Below are 14955 nucleotides of genomic sequence, written 5' to 3'. Positions count from 1 at the left end.
TACAGAATCACAGAATCAAAGAATCACAGAATTTCTAGGTTGGAAGAGACCTCAAGATCATCGAGTCCAACCTCTAACCTAACACGAACAGTCCCCACTAAACCATATCCCTAAGCTCTACATCTAAACGTCTTTTAAAGACTTCCAGGGATGGTGACTCCACTACCTCCCTGGGCAGCCTGTTACAGTGCCTCACAACCCTTTCATTAAAGAAGTTCTTCCTAACATCTAACCTAAAACTCCCCTGGCGCAACTTAAGCCCATTCCCCCTCGTCCTGTCAAAAGGCACGTGGGAGAACAGGCCAACCCCCACCTCGCTACAGCCTCCTTTAAGGTATCTGTAGAGAGTGATAAGGTCACCCCTGAGCCTCCTCTTCTCCAGGCTGAACAAGCCCAGCTCCTTCAGCCGCTCCTCGTAGGACTTGTTCTCCAGGCCCCTCACCAGCTTCGTCACCCTTCTCTGGACCCTCTCAAGCACCTCGATGTCCTTCTTGTAGCGAGGGGCCCAAAACTGAACACAATACTCGAGGTGCGGCCTCACCAGAGCCGAGTCCAGGGGGACGATCACCTCCCTAGCCCTGCTGGTCACACTGTTTCTGATACAAGCCAGGATGCCGTTGGCCTTCTTGGCCACCTGAGCACACTGCTGGCTCATATTCAGCTGACTGTCCACCATCACTCCCAGGTCCTTCTCTGCCTGGCAGCTCTCCAACCACTCCTCTCCCAGCCTGTAGCTCTGTTTGGGGTTATTGCGCCCCAGGTGCAGGACCCGGCACTTGGCCTTGTTGAACTTCATGCAGTTGACCTCAGCCCATCGGTGCAGCCTATCCAGATCCTCCTGCAGAGCTTTCCTACCCTTGAGCAGATCGACACATGTGCATAGCTTGGTGTCATCTGCAAACTTACTGAGGGTGCACTCAATGCCCTCGTCCAGATCATTGATGAAGATGTTAAAGAGGACCGGCACCAGCACCGAGCCCTGGGGAACGCCACTAGTGACTGGCCTCCAACTGGACTTGACTCCGTTTACCACGACTCTTTGGGCCTGGCTGTACTTTCTAGAGCGTCTTGAAATAGCTTCTAGGTCCAGCTGCCAGGTGGGCCAACAGAGTAAACACAAACCCGGATCTGATACCTGCATGCCAGAGAGAGCTGGTCAGGGATGTGATGATCCGTGTCAGCCCTGGCAGTCACTACCCTGAAATTGTGGGGTCCCACATCCCAAGGGGTGTGAGGAAGAAGAATAAAAGACTTTTAGTGAGGATCCCAGGTGAGCAGCATACAAGTACAGAACAGTGGTTGGACAACCCACTAGTTCCCCAGGGAAGTAGTCAGTGCACCAAGCCTGTCAGAGTTTAAAAAGCGTTTGGACTGTGCACTCAGTCACATGGTCTAAAATTTTAGGTAGACCCGTGTGGTGCCAGGAGTTGGATGTGATCCTTGTGGGTCCCTTCCAACTTGAGATATTCTATGATTTGAACTACTCACCACTCTTCTCTATCTCCTGTAATTACCATGGGAGCTTAATCTAGAGTATTTTTTACATATCTGAACAGAGTTTAGAGAAATCGGAAATTGTGTGGATTTGTGACTGGTATGGAAGGTTCTGGGCTCCATTACAGGCCTAGGACATCAAATTCAGTATGAGATGCATCAATTGGCTCCCTGTGATCACTTCCCTCAGCTTGGGAAAATGTGATTCATGCCAGCCATAGGCTGGGTGTCCTGCCTAAACGTGAAAGAGGACAAGCTGATTCTTTGATGAAAATTCTCATGATAGGAAAAATGACACTGCTGACACTAAGTGTCACTCCTCAACTAAGGGAGGAAACATCAGGGATTGCATCAGTCTGATTCAAAGTTGATTTCTCCTGGAGGCCCAGGGACTTGTCAAGAGCTCCCTGTGGTGCTGAGCTGGGCCGGGCTCCTGGGCCCAAGGAGAGCTCCTGGCAAGCGGGCAGCACTGCAGAGAGACAGCTCTGCCCAGGAGCAGCTCCTCTGCACAGCACAGCAGGGCTGGGGGCATTGCATGCAGGGGACAAGGGTGGCTGAGAGAAGGGAGGGAGATGTTAAAGGCAGTGTGGAGGGGGGATGCTGAGAGCTCACTGCAGGAGAAATCTTCACAGCCCTGAACAGGGTAAGTCTGTGGCTGCAGGGCAATGCAGCTGTTGTTCCTGTGCCAATCTCCAGATTTGCTGGCACATGCCACAGCCTATGGGATTTTTCACAAGAACACTTGCAGTTTCTTTGTATAAGAGAAGAGTGAAAAGCTCTAGAGCAGGGATTACCTGCCAAAGCTGTCAGAGGGACAGGACATGAGGGTTCCTTCCCACAAGGCTGGCTGCAGGCTGTGCAGCTGGGGTGCAGGCAGGGGTGTCCAGGGCTGTGGTGCAGAGCAGGGTCCCTGCTGTGCCCCAGGGGCTGTGTGCTGGGGCAGGGCTTCTGCCGCCTGCCAGGCTCAGCACTCAGCCTGCCCCGGGAGCTGCCTGAGGCACTGTGGGGAGAAGATTTTGGTGGAAGGAAACCCCCCTATCAGGGCAGGACAGGGCAGGTGGTTCCTGCAGGTGCTAAGAGGCTGCTTCCTGGGGCAGCCTGCTCAGAGCTCCACAGCACCCACAGGACATCTTCAGGGGAGATTCTTGAAAGGGAAGAACAACACCTGCCATACCTGAAGGAAAGGCACTCTCTGAGGTCTCTGCTTTCAATTTCCTGTTTTAGAGGGCAGACAGGGGGATGACAATGCTGTTGTCAGGATTATAGAAGGGACTGAAATTCATAGAGCATTATACTGAAAGGGACCTTTAGGTCTGAGGAACCTCACAATTTCACTCCACACTCTTTAGCCTACAGAGAGCACCAACACAACCTTCCTTGTTTCTTGTGGGATTGTTGGAACTCCTTCTCAGCACTTATAAAGAGGGAGATGCCTCTGGCCAGCGGATGCCTGAGATCCATTCCTGGTGCTCTTTACCATATACTGTTTGGCAGTACTAACCCTTGCTGAGTCTAAAGAGGATCTGCATGGTCTCTGTGGCACCCTTAGGTCGAGAGATGTAGAGCTCTAGGCAGGACCAAGTCTTCTTCAGATGAAGATGCAGTGAGAATGCAGTCTTGGTGAGGAGGATTTCTATGAAATAAGGTTTAGTTTTTGCTCAGAAAAGTCTCTCTAACTTGTCACTCTCTATTCCTCCATGGACAGGCAACCATGCCCAGATGCAACAAATGTCCAACAGCAGCTTCCCAACAGAGTTCCTCCTCCTGGCTTTAACAGACATGCGCGAGCTGCAGCTCCTGCACTTCGGGCTCTTCCTGGGCATCTACCTGGCTGTCCTCCTGAGCAACGGCCTCATCCTCACAGCCATAGCCTGCGACCATCACCTCCACACCCCAATGTACTTCTTCCTTCTCAACCTCGCCCTCCTTGACCTGGGCTGCATCTCTACCACTGCCCCCAAATCCATGGCCAACTCCCTCTGGGACACCAGGACCATCTCCTTACCAGGGTGTGCTGCCCACGTCTTTATGTTTGCTGTCTTTATTCCAGCAGAGTTTTATCTTCTCACCGTCATGGCTTATGACCACTATGTTGCCATCTGCAAACCCCTGCACTATGGGACCATCATATGTGGTAAAACCTGTGTTTACATGGCAGCAGCTGCCTGGGGTAGTGGGTTTCTCAATGCTGTGCTGCACACTGCCAATACATTTTCGCTACCATTCTGCCAAGGCAATGCTGTGGACCAGTTCTTCTGTGAACTTCCTCAGATCCTCAAGCTCTCCTGCTCAGATGTGTACCTCAGAGAAGTTGGGCTTATTGTTTTCACTGCATGTTCACTTTTAGTGTGTTTTCCTTTCATTCTTTACTCCTACGTGCAGATCTTCAGGGCTGTGCTGAGGATATCCTCTGAGCCTGGACGGCACAAAGCCTTTTCCACATGCCTCCCTCACCTGGCTGTGGTCTCCCTGTACATCAGCACTGGCGCATTTGCCTCCTTGAGACCCCCATCCATGTCCTCCTCATCCCTGAATATTTTACTGGCAGTTCTGTACTCAGTGTTAACTCCAGCAGTGAACCCCCTCATCTACAGCATGAGGAATCAGGTGCTGAAGGATGCTGTGTGGAAAGTGATGTCTGGGTGTTTTTCAGAAGCAATATAGTTACTGTCCTCTGCATATCACTGATAATGCGACTCATTACAGACCGAGATACAGTTTTCATTTTGTTTTCCTTTTATTTTTACTCTTACTTTGTTTTACTGATGATGTCTACTAATGATGATAAAATGATACAGATGTCCAGAGAGAAATATGATCATTATTTGTGTTCCACAGACAAAGGAGAACTGTGCAACACAAGGCAGGGACTGGGAAAATTATTAATTATTCAACCAGTGAAATTTCATACTCTGGATCGAGTGAATCACCCCAAAACTTCTCCTCACATTGGAAATAAGTTGGACTTGATAATGCCTCCCTTTAAGACCTTGCCCAGTTCCTAAACTTGGAAGTTAAAATACAATCCCTAAACTCTAAAGTGAACAACCAAACCTCAAATCCCTCATTCCTGCACTCTTATGATGTAAATGAAGGGATTTGGCCCCACGAGGCTGGGCAGGGCTTGAGAGGTTCTGCAGCAATCACTTGGTCTTGGAGGAGGCAGGGGAGGTGACATAGGTCTGGGGTGACATAGGTCTGGTCAGCTCATAGGAATCAATGAAGAGATGGGTGGGGATGCTCTGCTGAGGTCAGCTCTGCCTCAGGACGTCAGGAGGCAGCAGGAGGCCCATGGCTGGGCAGGTGGGTGTCGGGGCACTTCTGCCTGAGGACCTGATGTGCCACCTTCAGGCTGATGGCTGGTGTAAACATGTGTCATTTTAGCTGTGCAGAAGAAAGTGAGAAAGCAGTTCTTGGATCACTTTTCTACAGAGAGGCGTCCATTTTCTTCAGGATGCCCTGGAATTGATAAAGGCTACATGAGGAAAAATTACTCTGGACATGTGGGAGGCCTTCTGAAGCATGAGCTGGTTGGCAGGCAGAGTATCTGAGGGATTGTGCAGGGCACTCCCTGCAACCAGTGCTCCTGGGTGGGCTGAGAAGAGGCCTCCTGAGCACAACAGCTCTTTGTAGCCCTGTGGATACTGGCTGTGAGGTCACTTGTGTCCCAGCACCTGGCTGGCCAACAGCACAGAGGCAGAGCCTCTGAGGTCATAAAGGTAATCAGAAAGTTGCCCCCAACAGGGTGACACATTTGATGAGGCCAGGGGAAAGCTGGAAGAATAAAGGTGGGAGATTTAGGGGAAAGAAGAGGGGTTTGGCTAAGAGAAAGGAAGGATTAGGAGGCAGTGATAGGGGTTCACGTAAGGCTGATGCTTCTGCAACACTCACTTGAAAAATATTCAAGTTATGTCCTGGTAATATTTCTAACCAGTAACCTTAACACCTACAGCTACTCTAAATCCCGCACCCTGGTAAGAATTCATTGCTCTAATCCCCATCCTCAAATCCTACCTTGAAGTCAAACCCCAGACATGTTACCTTTTAGCATTAGTCTTAACTCTCAAGAAAGCCTAGCTTTTAATCATTAGCATTAGATTGCCAGCCTTAACACCAGCCCTCACCCAGTAAAACACCATAAAAACAAATAAACAAACAAAAACCTAACCAAAAATCTAGCCCTTACACTAAACTCTGGCTGGCTCCCCAAAGCAGAACACGAAAACCTCCCTCTAAGACTCTGTCCTATCTCTAAACATGGAAAGCAAAAAGAACTCCTAAACCTCATCTACCAGTCTGGTCATACGATCATATAACAGACCCCCACCAAGACGTCACCCCTACAGGCCTTTCCCCTGATTCCTATCCATAGACACTCTACCATTCCCAACCCCAAGCTCTTCAACATCAAAACACTCTTTAATATAAAGAGCCGCCACACCACCACCCTTCCCTCCTTGTCAATCCCTTCTCAAGAGCTTGTAGCCGTCCATCACAGTACTCCAGCAGTGGGAGTGATCCCACCATGCTTCCTTACAGCAACTAGGTCAGAGTTAGCCTGTTGTACAATCGCTTCCAGCTCCTCCTGTTTGTTGGCCATGCTGCATTCATTGGTGTAGATGCACTTCAGATGAGATATCTGCCCCTCCCTCAGCTTCAGCATTGTTCCCCCAGGCACTTCTCTGGTGATCCCTGTTTTATCCCCTTCCCCCATCATAGTTAATGCTCTCTCGATGAGTCCTTCTAGCTCCTGTGCTAGGATTCATTTCCCCCTTGAAACTCTTTCAATCTCTATGGTTCTACTTAGAGAAGCTCATATGGAGTTGAGTTTTGCGTTTGAGACCAAAGCAGCGTTGTTAACAGACCAGTGTTTCACTTACTGCTGAACCATACCAATGGGTTCTCCATCTCTCATACTGTCCCTACAACATGTAGGTTGGGGGTATGCAGGACAATGCACACAGGCAGGACAACTGACCCAAAGGGATTAAATAGATTCTCCAATAGGTGTTCCAGCCCACCATCCCACTACCAAAAGCACCTCCCAGCCTGCAGCAGAGAAGCCTAATTGGAAAGAGCTGGAAGGCTGTGGGACCCACCAGCAGGAGCTGGGAGGGCAGTCTGCATTCCAAGCCCTGCCCAAGGGTCTCACCTTTCTACCTATTCTACTCCTGCAAGAGAGGTATCCCTGCCCGTGGGTGCTGGGCATCCTTGGGCTCCATGGGGGCCCAAGGCAGCAGAGGGTGGACACTGCCAGTGAGTGCCTCATGGGGCTTCCCAGAGATCCACTTTGCCTGGAAACTGCCTGTGGCTGGCAGGACAGAAATGTCTCTGTCAGTAGGAATAGTGTCCAGGGACCAGGGGCTCTGTCAGCCCCACAGCCAGACACTGATCCTGCTGACCCTATGACGGGACCCTCCCCAACTGCTGTGTTTCTCAGCTCTGCTCCCCTCCATCAGCCTCAGGAAGACTCCCGGATACATGGTCAGGGAAGCACAGGATCAGGGACAAAGCCCCACAGAGGGTTTTAATATGAGGAAATACCAACACACAGCATAAAAACAGGGGAATACCAAGAGGGGAAATACCCATGTGTGTCTGCTGCCTGCTGGAAAAGGGAGACCATTCCCTGGCACTCACGGCTCTCCCAGTGGCACTGAGCTCTCCTCCCTCCCAGCTGCACCCAGCTGCTCAGCAGGGCTGGGCTCTGCTGGCCTGGGGCTCTGGAACTCTTGTGCACGGGGCTCTGGTGTCACATCCTGGGTGTCCTCATGGGGATATGCCAGAGACACCTCTTCAACATCGTCATAGCCTGTGGTCCCCAGGAAAGGTGACGAGGTGTCTCCATCAGCTCCAGGGACCCCAGCACTTCTCCGGGAGTGCAGGCTTCCCCCTGTAAGCATCAAGGCAGGCTGCTGTGGTTGGGTCTGTGGGGTGCCCCTTCGGGCTGTATATCACTTTCCTCGTCCTCACCAGCCTGAGACATTCGGCCCATTCTCCCAGCCCCCACTAAATATCCCAGGACAGGTTCTCCATGGATGATCAGGCTTTCAATATGGCATGGATTCTCCTAGGCCTGGGGTTGGCACCTAGGAAGTGGCAGTGCTGCATTGCCCTCTCACCTGTGACTGCATGCCTCAGCCCATCTCCTTCCTCTGGTGTCCTGGGCACTTCCCAGTCCCTCTGCCCAGGGACAGGATCATCCCCAGGGTCAGAAACCTCCCCAGCATCATCATAGCCATCCGCTGGGTAACCTCCGGGCAGGACAGGGACATCTGAAAGGAGAGGGAAGGTGGTGGCAATGAGAAGAGATGTTCTGTAGAGCAGAGGATGGGAGGGTGTGTGGGGACACAGGGCTGACATGCTGCTGGTGTCAGGGTCACAGCAGAGCCTTCATGCTTCCAGCTCTGATGATAACACTCGGTGGCACTGCTGTCAGTCTGGTCTGTCTGCAGAGAGGAGAAATGGAGGCCTTCCCCCCCCCCTCCCACCTCTTATCCCTGGGTGTGGCCCCAGACCATCCTCCTCCTCATGTGCCTGGGGTAGGGCTGCAGATGGGTCAGGGACCCCTCTGAAAAGGAGGCTGCAGAGAGCTGCAGTGGGTGCTGTGGGATGAGCCCTGCTGCCCTGACTGGTGATCAGCACTGCTGGGGATGGGCACCCACAGAGCTGGGGGTGCATGGGGAGGAGACCAGTTCCCTTGGGACAAGGCACTTCCCAGAGAGGTTCCCAGAGTTGCCCTGGGACAGCCCTTTGCTTAACCCTTGGCACTCAATAAGGTGCAGGGAGAAGCAGAGAGGGACTGTCTCCTCTGGGATGGGCAGAGCTGGTGTGGAGGAAGCTCCTCTGTGGGGGCCAACACCTGGATGCTCTCCCACAGACCCTATGGTCCAACCATTTCAGGGACCATGGGCAGGAGCTGCAGGGCACAGCCCTGGTCTGAGACAGGGAGAATGGACACAGCAGATGTGCCCCCGCAGGTTACCTGCACCCACCTGAGAGACTGAACCTCGGCCGCTTCTCCCACGCCAGGCTGTAAGTGATCTCCTCGTACACGGCCTCAGGGAAGGGCTCCCCAGCTCTCCCAGAGCCTGGGGACAGAGGCAGGGCTGGTCTGGGGATGGGCAGAGAGGGACAGGACCCCACTGGGCTCCCTCACCCCATTCTCTAGGCCAGCACAGGGCTGTCCCCACAGCACAGCCCCACTGTGTTGTGTTGGCACTGAGGCCACATCCCCAGGGAGGGCAGCATCCCCATGGAGATGGTCTGGGACAGAGTCAGCCTCGCACCATCCCTTTGGAGACAGCCCTTGTGCCCCTTTGGTCCCTGGGTCATGTCCCAGTGCAGACCCTGCACCAATTTCCCCATTCCCCTCCCCATGGCGCTGCTCCATCTCTGCCCCACAGAGCAATAGCACAGCCTGTGCCCTGCTGGGAGGTGGCTGACAGCACGGTGATGGACTCCGCTGCCCCATGCTCCTCCTGCCAGTGCTGCCCAGAGCACTGCCAGCAGTGCATCCTCCCCTTCTCACCCAGCCCAGCTCTCACATTTCTCTTCTCACCCCAGAACGGATGCCTCAGGCTCTGGGCTCTCTCCACCCCTTGATGTTGGTGCCCCATGGTCTGTCAGTCAGTGGGGCAGCACATGGGGCAGGAGGCAGCACACGGCTCTGTTTCTGTGCTCCAGGACACCAACACCCCCAGCACCCCCAGCCCTGCCTGGAGGTATCTCCCCCCCAGGACCACTGGAGAAGAACCCACCTCTGCGCCGACCCCTGGCGCTTCGCACCTGCCCAGCCAGGAGGGCCAGGAGCAGGCAGAGGAGGGCCCCCAGGATGATGCAGATGACGACAGGCACCGAGAGTCCCTCTCTGCTGGTGGTCGGACGGCCCCGTGGGGAATCTGCATGGGCAGGAACACGGCAGGGGCAGCAAGGGAGAGTTTGGGGGCAGGACATACCACTCCTGACCACACAAGGCAGCAGGGGCTGGGGGGGACAAGGCTGGGTGATGGGGCAGCTCCCACCCTGCTGGGTACATCACAGACTTCCCCCAGCTCTCTCAATTTCCTGGGAGTCTCACAGCCCAACAGGGAGCCCCTTCCCCTGGATGTGGGTCACAGCCTGTCCGTGGGCAGACTCAGCCCAGGGGAAGGACAGCTTACCTGTTTGTGGGGGGGGTGTTGCTGTCCTGGGTGCAGCTGCAGGGGAGCAGAAGGAGAGCTGGGCTGAGAGGCTGGGGCTGTGGCACCAGGCAGCCTCCCTGGCAGATGGCCCCAACATGTGCCACCTGAATTGTCCCTCCTGTGGGGCTGAGCAGGGTGGCAACGACAGGGCCCAGCACCACTGCTCTGGGCTGCTCACAGGACAGTGCAGGCAGCCCAGGGGATGTGCTGGCACATCCAGCCCCACAGAGGCTGCTCCCCACCCACCACCAGCCCCCCACTCTGCAGGGAAACCCTTGCTTGGGCCAGCACTGGGGCCATGCCAGGATCCAGCAGGGCAGATGCCCAAGCCAGCTCCTTGCCAAGACCCCAGCCATGTCTCCCAGCCCCACTGCTCACCTGAGCAATGCACAGCCGCATCTGCCTTATGCTGGCAGGCAGCGCTGTCCCCTGGCTGGGCCCAGCAGTCCTGCAGAGACAGCTCCGTCCCCCTGCACTCCATCAGCCACATGGGGCCCGTCCCCTCTCCAGCAGCAGCCTGGCCCAGGGCATAGACCGCGGGGCCACAGCCCAGCTGCCTGCATGCCACCTTGGCGTCCCGCATGTCCCAGGCATTGTCACACAGCGTCCCCCAGGTGCCGCGGTGCCAGATCTCCACTCTGCCCGAGCAGTCGTCCTTGCCTCCCACGGTGCGGATCTTCTCCCTGTCTGGGGAGGCAGCGATGTCCCATGGCACCAGGAGAGCTGGGACAGCCCTGCCAGGTGAGGGGGGCACGCGCAGGGGCAGCTCCCTACCTGTGCAGCTGGTGGAGTTGGGGCATGCAGCCACCTGTGGCCTTTCTGTCCATGTCCCAAAGGAAAGAGAAGTTGGGCTGAAAAGGGTTGTTCTGGGGGTCGTGCAGAAGAGAGCAGAGCTGACCTCTGCTCACACGTCCCCATGCTGCCTGGGTCAGGGCAGCAGCAGAAGCCTGTTCACTCAGGGGACACACACGGCACTGCAGGGGGGACCCAAGTGCTCGGCCCCACAGGGTCCCTGATTCACAGAGCAGCAGGAGGCTGTCCCAGGAGGGGGGACTCCTGAAAGCCCTGCATGGTCTCCTCTCAGACCTTGCCTGGAGTTGCCTCTGCATCCCCAAGGGGGTTCCGGCAGCCCGGCTGTTGACTGCTGCTGGTGGACATGGGTGGCTCCAAGAGCTGAAGTCACCTTTGTGCACCAGTAGCAACAGGGTCTAATGCAGGAAGTCAAAGCCCCTCTGGGTTCCTTCTCTGCATTTCACCATGCCCAGTGGGGAACAGGACCTGGTGTTGTGATGGTTCAGATTTACCATTGCAGGTGATGTGGGTCTCTTCTCGGCGGTCCGTACACGACTGCGGATCCCAGGAAGCAGAGGGACACTGCCAGAAGGAGCTGTTGCTCTTCCCACACTCCACATGATCCAGCCATGTGATGCCAGACAGCTCGGCATAGTTAGAATCTGTTTCCAGATCTCCTTCATTCCCGCAGCCCAGCTCCTTGCACACCAGTGACACCGTCTCGGTGGTCATGGAGTTGGAGCAAACGCTGCCCCACGTCCCGTTGTAGAAAACCTGCAGGCGCCCGGAGCAGCCATCGCTGTTCTCCAGCCTCAGGGCCGTGAACTCTGAAAGGAGGAAAGGCCCCAGGGACGTCCTTGGATGTCAGTCACTGCTGGCCTTAGCCTTACCTGGCTCTGCTCTCACCCCAGCCTCACTGGCCCCAGCTCCCCTCCCCACTCCCAGCACAAACCTGAGCAGACGACTCCTGCATCCTCCTTGTGCCTGCAGTCGTGCTGCCCCCAGGCCTCGGCAGGGCAGTCCCACAGAGCAGCTTCAGCCCCGGAGCAGTTGACGCCATCCAGCCAGATCTGCCCAGAGCCCTCCCCAAACCGAGCAGAGCCGGCTGCCTCCAGGGCCCCTCCGCAGCCCAGCTGGTGGCAAACGACGGCGGCGTCGGCCAGGTCCCGGGTGTCGTCGCAGACGGTGCCCCAGCGCCCCTGGTAGTAGATCTCCACTCTCCCGGCACAGCGCCCGGCCCCGTCCACCAGCCGGACCCGCCGGCTCCCTGCAGCGGGGAGAACCCCGGCCGTCAGGGGCTGGCTGCCCTCCCGGACCAGCATCTGTGGGACGTGCAGCACCACTCACCCTGGCACATGACCCCCACGTCCTCCATGATCCCTTCTGTTGGCATGCTCTGAGGCAGGGAGGTGTTGCAGAGGCTCAGGTCAGCCTCGTGCCCTGCACACCGCACCCCACGCAGCCCCACAGGTCCTCGTCCTCGCTCAGCCCTCACGGGGGTGTAGGCTGCCTCTGCCTCTCCGCACTGCAGCTGCCGGCACACCACGCTGGCCTCCTGCATGTCCCACTGCTCATCCAGGACTCTGCCCCACGTCCCGTGCTGGAAGACCTCCACGTGCCCGTCGCACCGGCTCCCTCCGCCCACCAACCGTACAGACATGTGGCGAGCCAGGCCTGGTGAGAGCAGACATTCAGCCAGGCTCTGCCATGAGCTCCCCAAATTTGTGTGGCCGTGTCACACACCAGGGGCAAATGCACTTTGCAGCACTGCCCAGCACTCACCTGAGCAAATGACAGCAGCAGCGTTCTCCTGGGAGCACGGCGAGGCCCCCAGGGCAGTCACCGGGCACTGCCCCAGGTGGGCTTCAGTCCCGTCACAGTGGAACGAGTCTCTCCAGACGGGGCCGGTTCCTCTCCCAAAATGCCCTCCTCCAGGAATGGACTCAGCAAAGCCACAGCCGAGGTGCCGACACAGAACGTGGGCGTCCGAGAGGTCCCAGCGGGAGGCACAGAGGGTCCCCCATGTCCCCAGCACCTCCACCTCCACCCTGCCCTCACACGCTGTGCTGCCGTTCACCAGCCTGAACCCTGTGTACTCAAGGACAAAGGAGGGTGAGAGAGGCCACATTTGTGCTCTTGCTCCCACAGGAGCTGCAGGAGAGGCCAAACGTGCCTTTCTCCTCCTGCAGCACTCTAATTTTACGGCTGCAGACCACCACCTCACCCCACCTGTCCCCCACCCAGCACAGCCCAGTGCCCACCCTTCTCTCCTGCCCTCACCATAGCCCCCGTGGGCACCATCCCACCCCAAGTCCTTACGTGTGCAGGTGACATGAGTGCCATTGCTGTGGGTGCAGGGCTGGTCCCTGGTGGCCACCGTGGGGCAGAAGGAGAGGACGGATTCATTCCCCACACACTGCAGCTCTCTGTCCCAGACAGGACTGGCTCCTTCTCCCAGCTGAGCTGCCCCATGGACAGACAGGGCTGTGCCACACTGCAGCTCCCTGCACACCACCTCGGCAGCTTTGGCACCAAAGTGGGAGTGACAGACAGCTTTCCACTGGTCCCTGTCGTAGACCTCCACACTTCCTGAGCAGGGGCTGTCCCCTCCGACCAGCCGGACAAATCCTGGAGCAACCAAGGAGAGCTGTGAGTTCCCAGAGCCCTCTGGCACTTCCGTGCCCACCTCCCACCTCATCCCTAAGGTGGTCACATGCAGATCCCCACGGCCAGCCCAACAGCTCTCCGTGGGTGCTGATGGCACAAAGAGGTCAGGGCCCCCCTGCTGCTCCACAGAAACCAGCCCAGCACCCATGGGCTGCCCTCTCTCCCAGCCCCCAGCCTAAGGCACCGCTCAGACAAACTGCTGCTGCCCGGAGCCCCTGGGCTGCCCGGCCCCAGACCCAGCACAGCATCACCCGCAGCACGTGGGCCCAGGGAAATAGGCCCAGGAACTGGGGGCTTACTTCAGCCTGCTCTGCCCCACCAGGCTCAGGCCAGTTAGAAGAAATCCTTGGAACTGCCAAAAAGCCCCCCTGTTCCCAGGGAATGCTGGGGCTCTTGGGAAGCTCCTGCTAGATGGGGCACATCGGGGGATCCTCTGCAAAAGGGGGTCCTCCGGCAGGGACATTGTGGTGCTGGTCATGCACGTCCCCAGCCACCTACCATGCATGGGTCAGGAAAGCAGGCAGAGAGCAGCTCTGGGTTGACACGAGCTCCCGGTGTGAGGGCAGGCAGAGAGGAGAGCCAGGACGTGCTGGCACAGCCCCTGGGGCACAGGGCAGGCAGGAGAGGCTGAGCAGTGGGTCAGTACTGCCTGGAGGGGCCATGTCTCCAGGGGCTGGCTCTCATGGGGTGACCCCGGAGCAGGAACAAGGTGCCACTTGCCACCCTGCTCCTCTGCACAAGCCCAGTGCTCCTGCCCTCTGAGCAGCCCCTCTGCTTTGGACGAGGTTCTCTTGTCTGCTGGGGGTACAACCCAAAAGTCCTGGGCCATTGCACGCCCTTCCCTGAGGCTGCTGGTGGCTGGGGGAGCTGCTCTAGATTCTCCTGCCATAGGGACCAGCCTGCCAGACAGGGCCTGGGTGAACGGAGGAGAAAGATGGGAACCAGGCAGCACAGTGGGGAAGGGTGAGGGCTTTCCTCTCCCAGACCCAGGCACCTCCCCAAGGTTGGCTGCTCCAGCTTCAGGGCCAGGCTCAGTGTGCTCCCACTGGGCTTTCCCCAGGGACAAGGGACACCAGCAGTGACAGACCCAGCTCAGAGTGCAACTTGACACACAGAGCCATGTTCTGGTGTCCACTTGTTGCTTCCTGAGGTCACAGCCAGGTTCCTTAGGAGTGTCCTCATCCCAGAGGTAGGCAACAAGTTCAAACCTTACCAGAGCATGTCACTCCAGCGTCCCGTCTGTGAGTACAGTCTGTTGGACGCCATACAGCGTGGTTGCAGTCAGACAGGGCAGACTCGGTGCCACGACAGTCAACATAATCCATCCAAATGGGCCCAGATCCTGGCCCAAAGTGTGCATTCCAATGAACTTTGAGAGCACCTCCACAGCCCAGCTGTCTACAAACCACTGCAGCATCAGATACGTCCCAATAGCCATCACACACAGTCCCCCACTGATCCTGCTTTTTGACCTCCACTCTCCCGGATTTTGAGCCCCACACTGAAGGTCTGCAAGTGTCCCCTGCCCAGGCAGAATCAAAGGCCCCAGGGTGGGAGTCCTGTCTGCACAGGCTGTCCCTGGGGTGGTGGCAGGGTTCTTCATCTCCCCATGTTCTGTGCTGGGCTGCGGGTTCACAGTTCCAGTCCTCCAGGGCTATTTGCTGCCCTACAGCCCTCATAACCCCCTCTTCCTACCCCAGTGGCAATGTGCCGCTGCCCATACCTTCTGCATCTCATTTCAGTGGTGGAAAGCAACCCCACTCCCAGAGAGATCCCAATGACCCCACTGCTGCCCACTGGCCCCAGGCTACGGAACAGA

At 56.8% G+C, this 14955-nt stretch overlaps 2 protein-coding genes across 2 annotated transcripts; one reads left to right on the top strand and one right to left on the bottom strand.

Moving 5' to 3' along the window:
* The first annotated feature begins 3390 nt into the window (after positions 1 to 3390).
* LOC140000471 (olfactory receptor 14C36-like) lies at positions 3391 to 4158 on the top strand. Its single transcript, XM_072030362.1, has one exon. The coding sequence runs from the start codon at positions 3391 to 3393 to the stop codon at positions 4156 to 4158; it is 768 nt and encodes a 255-aa protein (XP_071886463.1).
* Positions 4159 to 5986: 1828 nt separating this feature from the next.
* LOC140000470 (antigen WC1.1-like) lies at positions 5987 to 14815 on the bottom strand. Its single transcript, XM_072030361.1, has 13 exons — positions 14350 to 14815; positions 12789 to 13097; positions 12252 to 12566; positions 11817 to 12143; positions 11422 to 11736; positions 10956 to 11296; positions 10452 to 10485; positions 10056 to 10364; positions 9657 to 9692; positions 9255 to 9395; positions 8490 to 8585; positions 7617 to 7769; positions 5987 to 6249 (listed from the first exon to the last, which is right to left on the bottom strand). Exons 1-13 carry the CDS (start codon positions 14813 to 14815, stop codon positions 5987 to 5989), a joined length of 3105 nt encoding a protein of 1034 aa, XP_071886462.1.
* Positions 14816 to 14955: the final 140 nt, after the last annotated feature.

Source organism: Anas platyrhynchos, chromosome 32, assembly GCF_047663525.1.
Source record: "Anas platyrhynchos isolate ZD024472 breed Pekin duck chromosome 32, IASCAAS_PekinDuck_T2T, whole genome shotgun sequence".
Lineage (NCBI taxonomy): Eukaryota > Metazoa > Chordata > Aves > Anseriformes > Anatidae > Anas > Anas platyrhynchos.
Note: the sequence above shows the minus strand (reverse complement) of the source record. Positions and strands in the feature narration are given on the sequence as shown.